Source organism: Notothenia coriiceps, unplaced genomic scaffold (genome assembly GCF_000735185.1).
Source record: "Notothenia coriiceps isolate Sejong01 unplaced genomic scaffold, NC01 NC01_scaffold00012334, whole genome shotgun sequence".
NCBI classification, from domain to species: domain Eukaryota; kingdom Metazoa; phylum Chordata; class Actinopteri; order Perciformes; family Nototheniidae; genus Notothenia; species Notothenia coriiceps.
Window position 1 is genome coordinate 51,828 of NW_011345035.1, and position 9,999 is coordinate 61,826.

Consider the following 9,999-nt stretch of genomic DNA (forward strand, 5'->3'; position numbering starts at 1 on the left):
AGGCCTTGACACCATCTTTCTCCTCAAGGTCAATGGACTGAAATGGAGAATATGAACTTGAGCATTCAAATTAAATTCAGTTGACACTTGCAAAAGAGCAGGGACTAGGGAAGATGGATGAATGTTGCCAGCTGAAGAAACTAATATATTTTCCCATTTGCTAATGTTGGTAAATCACAAGCAGACCAACAACAACTCTGAAAAAATCAAATATTTTAAAATTGGCAAAATTGGTAAGTGATAACTCTAAGAAATGTCTGATCAAAAAATAATGAAAAGCTTTGAATCTGACAAAGCCCACATTTTGGTTGGCTTATAAATAGTTTGCAGTTGTTTGATGCAAATCACATTGTTTGGTGTGTTTTTGTAACTTCCTTTTTTTAAAAGAAACATAACAACAAAATAATAGAGACGGTAATTGCCTTGAAATTCAGAGCTGCACCTATTTTCTTTCTTTAGTTCTCTTTGAAGAAATACATTTTTGTGTTACGGCTTGCTGAGAACCTGGGTGCGAAAAAAAATTGATATTACATTTATTTGGAAATGAACAATGACTGTTTTTCTTGTACAAAAAAATTAAAATCAAATGTATCAATATTAAAAATTCAAAATATTTTATACCATTACTCTTAGCCATGGCGACTGTGCACACTTCACGGCTGTAATACATGTGTAAAGCCCCCCCGCTGCGTTAAGTAAAAGCACCAATTATTTTATTATTTTATGACATTTCTCTTTTTGCTCAGCCCTTTCCTCTTCACTTTATTTGAAAGCCAGTGTCAGCTCCTGGAGTAACAATGATTAATGTTCACTCAGTTGTCTGCTGTGCAAAAGCTCAGCAGACTATGAAACCCTTATGGCAGAAAATACATTATTCAAATGTCCTCAAATAATTGTATTAGACTCCAGATCTAATAGTTGATGACAAACAGTGGTTTGAGAGTTAATGCTAAAAGTAAACCGTGTTTATTGGCAAACAAGGTACATGAACATGCCTCTGGCTATTATTCAGGTAAATTAAACTGGAACCTGTTGTGTTTAAATTATCCTCATCTTCACAAGCTTCATCTGAGCTGTGAGATATTAGTGTTGTCTGTCCTAAAGCCACAGTGTTTCATTCCACACAACTCGGGGAGGTGAAGTATGTTTGTTTTTTCGCCCTCCATCCAACAAAGCTAACAATCTCCACCCCAAAAATCAGTGCCAACACAATGCTGCGCTCTCCATGCTGAGCTCACACACTCCTGTAAACTCACAACAGCTTGCAATCACTACACTTAGAGCCGTCTAACAAACCGTTGCCACCATTGGTTACCTTTGTTTCCTGATGAAAGTCTATTCACTGCATTCTCTTCTTCAGCAATGCTGTAGAGAAAAAGAGTGTGTCGGCTTTGTGTTTTCTTTATCGAGCATACAAGTTACAAGTCTTAGGCAATGAACTGCTTGGACTTCGTTGTTACCCAATCAGGCCAGTAGTGTGAAAAACACAAGAGCAATGATTATGATTGTCCTTTTTTAGAAAGATAGGAAAATAAAATGTGTTTCTAAAGTATAACAGCAGTTCACCAACATGTTTTTCAGTTATACCAGTCAGAATTATCAATGGGTGACTAAACAAATGCATTTGCATACAGCAGGCAAATACACAATTATGGTCAGGATAGAACGTACTGAAACTAACTCTCACAGCCTGTAAATTTAGACACATTTGCACATTATTTTTAACTATTAATTTGATCATGCAGCATGAGATCAGATGTAAAAACCTTGCTTTTATATTTAAGGAAAAAACGTTTAGTGAAAACAGAGTAATAATTGTTTTAATATGTATTAGCAGGGCTCAGAGGCTTCCATAGAGAATACATGGGTTTAACAATATTATTAGATCCATTTGATTAACTTTCTGATTACAGAAATGTGGTTATGGTGATATAATAAGATACCTCTAAGGATAGAGGGTGTCGTTTTTTCTCATACTGATATTCTGAACAATCTGTGCTTATTGTATTAGCTGTAAAGTGTCTTTACTGTAGGCTATTTTTATTATATGTACAGCACTTTGGCTCAACCAAAAATTGTTTATAAATGTGCTATATAAATAAAACTTGATTTGATTTGATTTGACCTCAAATGTCATATTGACATTTTATTAAAAAAAGGCACCACTTAAATTACACTTGAGGTCAGTTAAAAAGTATTTTTTTGTCTGTTCATATCTTTTTGCAAAACTGTATGACATCACAGCAGAGAGATTAGAAAAAGATGGATGTAGAGAAATGTTCTCTGTGAAAAACCATGCTAAAGTCAAATTTGGATTCCCTCTTTGTCGAGTGTTGTGTGTGAATGTGTCTCTTCTGTGTCTTGCAGGTCACCAGTGATGGCAGGTGGGCTCTTTGCTGTGGACAGGAAGTGGTTCTGGGAGCTCGGAGGGTACGACACAGGTCTGGAGATCTGGGGAGGAGAACAGTACGAGATCTCCTTTAAGGTAAAACATAAAACATGTCACCACCTCGCACAGATATACAGTGTGGTGTCTGAGTGAAGTGTTGGAAATACTGTAATGGATACTCATTGGGACCTTGGTTTAAATGTTAAGTGTTCACTTAAACCTGACAAAGAGAACTCTTCCATATTTTGTGTTCCACATCAGTCGGTGTTTGACTATCAGTGTGTTTCATAGTAATACACATACCTACACTGTAGCTATTTGAGTTGCTGATTTTTCTTTTTTTAAAGTATAGTGTAATTGCTTTATTGACACTCACATTGTCCGTATGTTTATTATGCATCCTTATATACATATAAAATGCAGCACTAGATATGTTTTTGTATGTAGAACAATGATGATTAAATCAAATCTGAAATATGTATTAGTATTGTATTCAGTTATTATTTTAAATAACCATCCTAACTCAAAAGGCTTTGAAATTGTTTTTTACGCTCTGCCTTTACTGTTGTGCTTATTTACGGATACTCACAGACTGGGAAGGACAACATGTCATCAGTTATGGGATGTTTGTCCCAGTTTCTTTCAGAGATCATTCAGAAGAAATCCAGGGGCAAGGCAATTACTTATCTCAATTGCTTATTATGAGCTGATTTGTTTTAACATTAAATTGCTTTGAAGGAGGAAAGAGTATGTTCCATATGCTTCTCCTAATGTTTTATTAGTTTACCCAAAGCTATTTAGCTGAATAGCTTTAGAAAAAACATAGTTAAGCCTATGAGACATTCCCTATTATGGTTTCAACCCTTGTTTTAGTCATTTAAGATAAACCTGCTCTGTTGCATGGAAGACTCTCCACATTAATCATACTCAGAACACCATATTAGATTATGCTTTTCTCTAGTGCTTCAGCATGAATTATTCTATTGCGTGACCACAACTGCCTGCGACTTGGCCAGCATGTTGAACTGGTCTCTCTCTCCTCCCCTGCGTCCGTCAGCGGGCTCTGGACGGACAAAAAGGCCGTCATAATAATTCAATCACTGCTCTAAAGAGGAACGACTTTTGTCGTCTCACTCAATTAAGCACAAAGGCCTCTACTAGGTATTTGTATTCTATCGGACATATACGTTTCAACTTCTACTGCTTCTTCATATTAATGTTTAATCTTTTTTTTTATTTACTTTTTCTTATTGATACTAAAATAATAGTGATGCAACATATAGGCTAGGACATTCATGGAAGCTTTTATATTTGCGGTTTTAAAAGGAACAAACCGAAGCTACGTAAAAAAGGAACGCATTGAGCAGAGAATAGCTTTCAAGTCAAGAAAGACACATTTCTGATCCTTTAATATAACTGACAAATGAAAAAAACGTTTCTGAATCTTTAATCATGTTTTCAGAAGGTCTTGTTTTTTGCTTCATTTGGAATGACATGTAGAATCTGTTTGTTGCGTTTACTGCATGAACACAGGCATAGATTTACATCTTCGTGAAACGATACACATATAACAGGTACTTACTCCAGAGTGATACTGTTGGTCACAAACTCCCCTGGGTATGCATGGTCAAAGAAATCTGGTTTCTCCAGTTTACGCCTAACGCAGATTTATCTTTGTCTACTATCTTCAAAAAGGATACCAAAGTCTGGTTTCTACAAATATAATGAATGATATTAAGCATGTTTATGTAAATACAGGTGATGTTGTAAATGGTTCAACAAAGCCATCTGCACTGTAGAATAGTGGCTGGCACCAATTGTGTTGCATTTTCTGACTTGTTTTTGTAAAGTCCTCTATATATAAAGTAGTTATAATTGTCTTTAAAAGAGACGGCAAAGCAATCTCAGTCCATGGTGCTGTGGTTTGAGTCTTAATAGTTTGAGGTAAGCATATTGTAGAGTTGGTGTGTTTGAAGTGAGTGATGAGACTTTCAATTTAATCTGACCGGCACAAAACTCAAGCTCCAGATCCTTCCTGCCGCGAGGCGCCCTGTTATTGAGCTTGAGTGTTTCAGTGTGGGATGAAGACGATGGAAAGGATTGGCACAGCAGGTCAGACCTTCCCCACAGCAGATGCAGAGAGGGTGCATTTAATCTGCCATTTCCCCCGATTCTGTTTGTCAAACCTGGAGTGGTGCAACAAAGTTGACAAGGAGTAATGAACTGAAATAGCAGCCAGCTGATGTCCACTCCGGAGAATCAGGAAGGGGAGCGATGCAGAATAACAACAAACTGAATGGAAATTATACAGTCCAAAAGAAGAGTCGATCAGTCGGGATGAGAAACATTTTCAAACAAATATTCTTGGAGAACACCCCACTACAAAATCATTTGAAAAGTGGGTCAAATTGATCATTTTCAAAGATCAATTAGCTACTGTTAATCAATGAGATCACTTAGCCACACTTTTGATGAGCAATGAACCGGATAGTTTTTTATGATTACAATAAATTATACGTCACCCACAATCTGGCTTTTTAAAATACCCATACCCTGTGGAGTTAAAAAGTTGCTCTGCTCTCCAAAAGTACCCTCACAAATCATGTCAGTCTTTGTCATTTAGCAGAGAATTATTGACTGGTTCTCTTTGATCTCATTTACTCTGTTTGGTCTTTATGCTATTTACAAACACATACACTTTGGGATGATTTCCGTAGGTTGTTCTGAATTGTGTTCCAACTCCTGCACTCTGCATAACATGGGGTTAATACCTGAGGTTATTTAAGCTTGTATCTAACCTGAAATAAAATATATTTACCTGTTTTTAATCTCATATTTATGTAGTCTTTTTATCCTCTCCTAGGAAGCAAGACCCATAGCTTCCAACCGTGTACTTGATGTACACATTGCTTGATGTTTCTCTGTCATCCTCCCACTCTTCACATCGTTCCGTTTCTTTACATCCTAACCTTCTTTTCTCCTCATTGCTTTGTCTTCATCATCTCTTCCCAAGTGTTGACTTTTTCTACTCTTATGTTTTCATCCTTCTTATTTCTTGACCTAAACAGCTCATCTGATATACACACTGTTTAGTGAAAGAAACACCAGCACAGAACTGGTCTTTATCACGGCTAAAATATCTCTCTCTCTGCGTCTGTAGGTGTGGATGTGTGGTGGCCGGATGGAGGACATTCCTTGCTCGAGGGTAGGACACATCTACAGGAAGTACGTCCCCTACAAAGTTCCTGGTGGGGTCAGCTTGGCCAGGGTGAGTCTCTGCAGATGGTTTTACAGAATGTTGATGTAGACACAAGGACAAACAAGGATGTATAGATCGTTGCCTTTTTAGTTTCTGTGCAAACATCTCATGGGCTTTTACGGTGTATGTATGGAGATTGAATTGAATGCCAATCTAATTTGGTCCTTTGGGTCAAAATGGTTCCTAATCTTTACTGATAACAATGAGGTATGTGGATCACTCTGAGGAAAAAGGAAATGTTTTGAGTCTAATAAATGCATGTTTTGGCTACTTAAAGCGTCACTAATTCCATTCACCTTCATTGTATAAGGGAGGTTGCAAAATCCTCTGCATCAGATATCGACAACGACTTTGAATCAAAGATTACAGTTTTTTTGGTACTGACTTTACTGTTTTGATAACACATTATTTCCAAAGCCATACATCCTGCAAGATTTAAGAAAAACGTCATCAACTGTACAGAGAAAATGTGGTTCTCAGGGTGCACAACTCCATATGTAAATATAAATGAATGAATACATGAATTGCCTTAATTGATGTCACTTGAGGGTTGGGGTTAGGATGGTGCTGAAGACTACAGGCTCAGAAATTGAAAAAATCTGTTAGACTGGCGTTTGAAAGGAGTGAATTTACCAGACCGATAGCTGCTCCTCATCTTTTGTACAGGCTAGTAGCACAAGGTAACATTAAACACTACTAGCATGTCACCTCCAAATCTCCGACCCAACTGTCTTGAGTTGCTTTATGAATCAATCTTATGGTCCTCAATATACAATTTACATTTTTCCAATATTGAGCTTCCACAAATTGGACACAGTGTGAGACATTTTTAATAAATAATCATCTAGCCTGTAGCTGAATCGTATTCATTATGCATGACTCAGCCTCAGTCTGACACCTGGCTCTGTTTGGCTTGGCTGAATGTGTAATTAAACCTCTTGGCTTCCATCTTTGCCTCGTCGGTCTGACCATTGGCCCTTCACTGAGGTTGTATTCAATGCTGATATCAGACAGGCAGCAGGTTTATTAATACAGAAATACTTACTGTACCTGAGGCTGGGACGAATGCTGTTATTTCCCCTGTTTCCTCTGTATTTAACTTTCTATTTGAATAGATGTTCTATAGCTGTTATATTGCTACTTGTCAGGAATGGATAAGACTGTAACTTTGATAGAGTAATTATAACATATAACTTGATTAACAAACCATTCTTTATAATTTGGGTTCTTATGACTGGCATCATCTCAGTTACACACAAAGTCACTGACACCATGGAGGCAGCTGTTTTCAGGGAAATCTCACAAGAGCCACTTGTTGCATTGACTTTTGCAAGAGACATATATGTTTCAAAAACAAAAAGTGTTCAGTATCGCCTTGTATTCTATTTCAATATTAACACATAGATGATTCTGTGGGTGAGTGTCATCCATTGAATGGTTTCATGGCTTGAAAAACAGCTATTTTTTGGTGTGTGTGTGTGTGTGTGTGTGTGTGTGTGTGTGTGTGTGTGTGTGTGTGTGTGTGTGTGTGTGTGTCTGTGTGTTGACTTTGCCACAGTCCTTACATTTTATCACCCGATTAACACTTCTAGGAAGGTTTACTTACACAATTAAAATGAGCAAACATAGGATACATTTGTCTCCAACAGGAGCAGATTTTTTTCAAAAATAACACACTGTTAGAAATGGCATGTATGTAACCCTCCTGTCCACAAGAGGCACTGTGTAGGGAAGCAGGTAGAAGTTCCTCACAGGCTATAAATGGAGGCCTCGATGAGGACTTCCTCCTCTTTGTCCTCAAACACCCACACCAGGATTGAGTGTTTGCTAGCTGTTCGCCATGTGTCTTTTGATTTAACAATGTAAGTAGAATTATCTTTGTAATTTCGATGTTTGCACTTGAGTAACCTCAATGGTATTAAACACATTTGTTGTTCAATGTATTAATGAATATAATTTAATTCCAATTTGATATAATTACGGCAGACCTATTTGTTAACTTTAATTTGCAAGTAATATAAGTATATTTTTTAATATGCAAATGCTGTAATCAGTTTGTTTCACCTGTTCTACTAGAACCATTGGCAACAGCTACCATCCCACCAACATAGCCTGATATAATAAAAAAAAAAGAAGTTTAAACTCCTGTCTCCTGATGGTTTGTGGCTTCAGTTTGAACATTCACCTCCAACAAATGGTCCTTCGAGCCGGAGACTGACCCACACTTCACACAGTGACCAAATGACTGATTCCGCGACTGATGACATGCAGACAATGGATAACCCAACAAGGAGGTCAGGCCGATTGCTACTGAGAACATGGTGGTCGAAAGTGACCCAGACTTAACCCAGCTCCTACTTTACAAGAGGGCCCATGTCAAACATCACCTAGGCATCCACACCTTGCCCATCAAACAGAGCCTAGCCGTATCACCCTGACCTTATTGCCTACCCCTCATCTCATCGCAACAGTACGCCTCCTTGAAATTAGCCAAAGCCCCACAAAGCCAAGTTAGGCCATCGTGACCTAAGGGGCTAGACGCCAAAGAGATGGACGGCCCCCTGATTGCTATGGCCACGGTGCAAGGCAGCAATCCAAAGATCTCAGGTCATAGTTAACGGAAGTAAAGACAACACTCGAGCGAGTCGGACATCCAAGTGTCCTAACAGGCTGCCTGATACAAGTCGACATCAGAGCAGTCGCCACACCCTAATGAGTGATCTCCAGCCAGAGCCCAGGAAAAGAAGGGAAGAAAAGACGAGCTGAGGGCCTTAAAAACAGCAATGGAGGATAAAACAACTGATGAAAAATCAAGTTAATTGATGAAAGGGGCCTGGAGCTGCCAGCAATTCAAGAAAATGCACACAAAGAAGAGAGAGAAAATGGCAGACGGGGGAAATGAACCAGACGTATTCGACTAAAGAACAAGACTTGAGCAGCACAACTTGTCACGAGTTCATAAAACACAATCTTTCGAAGAGAGGGAGGAGCCGTGGCCGCAACCTCATCTCTCAATGGAAATGAGCAAACGCTTATTTATGATCTGCCTCCATCCAGGATATCACTCCTGCCCCCCCAAATTGACATATGCTGATCTCGCTCTCATTTAGCTTTAGCTCCCCTGCTCCCCAAACTACCTTTTCCAGAGGACTACTAAGGCTCCCAAACATGTCCAGGCCCAACTAAACAGCAAAGCATACCACAGCCCAGGCTGCCCTCCTCCTCAGCAGCACTGCCGAAACGCAGCAACATCAAACCCCCATGTGGAGGCCAAGCTGTACCTTTCCTTTTCACCTTGCATCTGCTACAGTAAGCCCCCGCCTTTGATTCACCATGGACCTGTACTCGGCACGCTGAAGCCCCTAACATATGACAGCCATGCCTGGTAGCGAACAAACCTACCTTACCGGAAGTCGCAGCCAACGCAAGCCCATGCCTCCCAGCACAATCCGGTTACGCATGTTCAAATCCAATATGTTACAAGTTACAAATGTGGATAACCTCGCTTTCATGGTATACCAAGACCTCTCTATCCTGTGTGTCAAAAGTGGTCCGAGAGAGGAGTTGCCTCAAAATGCCCTCGACAACATCCCCATCTGACAGCAGCAGTAATAAAATATCAAATACTCTTGGAACAGTCAGCACCCAGAGCTAGCAAATGGCCAGATCCAGCATGCATGATGCAAGGACATATTCCACTGCCCTCTTAGCACTCAAAGAAAAGTATGGCAGCCAAGGCGCCCAGTTCGAGAAATAGTGAAATACTAAATGCCCCCATTTGATTCGCATAAGATACGGGAAGCCTGATAATCTTCCCTGTCTATGCCATGCTCTGGTTGGACACGTGCGTCCCTAGAGGGTCTGATGGGCAATAAGATGTGGTCCCATGTGGAACAGACTCCCTCATAAACCGTGCGTAAAGAGATGATTAGTATGAGAACTGCATAATCGTGGCATCTAACCGCACAAGCAACCCAAACCTATACCCTCCTTGACCTATCAAAATGGCTAGAGTGAAACCAGAGCAAAACCATCACAGAGAGAGCTTTGAGCTCCACAGACAGAGAAACCATGGACTGGAAAGACGCCAGCCCCCCCACCGAAAAGTCCCCTATCTACCGTCTAACAGCATCTAAAGGAGGCAACACCAAAATACTACACCCAAAAAGAAAGATGAATGTCGAAAGGCCTAAAGCCCTAACTGCCCCTACTGTAACGTTAAAGACCATTCCTGGGTCTCATGCACAAATTCAAGACCTCCAAAATGAACAGTTCAAATGGATCAAGAGAAAGGCAGATGCATTAAATGGCGGATAGAACCATAAAATCGGACAAATGCCACCTTAAAGGT

At 39.6% G+C, this 9,999-nt stretch overlaps 1 protein-coding gene across 1 annotated transcript in view; it reads left to right on the forward strand.

Moving 5' to 3' along the window:
• Positions 1-9,999, forward strand: part of LOC104947312 (polypeptide N-acetylgalactosaminyltransferase 10-like) — a 71,213-nt gene that overhangs the window by 49,980 nt on the left and 11,234 nt on the right. Inside the window, exons 7-8 of the mRNA XM_010773290.1 lie at positions 2,368-2,485; positions 5,550-5,657. Of these exons, the coding sequence (XP_010771592.1) occupies positions 2,368-2,485; positions 5,550-5,657 (226 nt within the window). The remainder of the gene's footprint in view (positions 1-2,367; positions 2,486-5,549; positions 5,658-9,999) is intronic.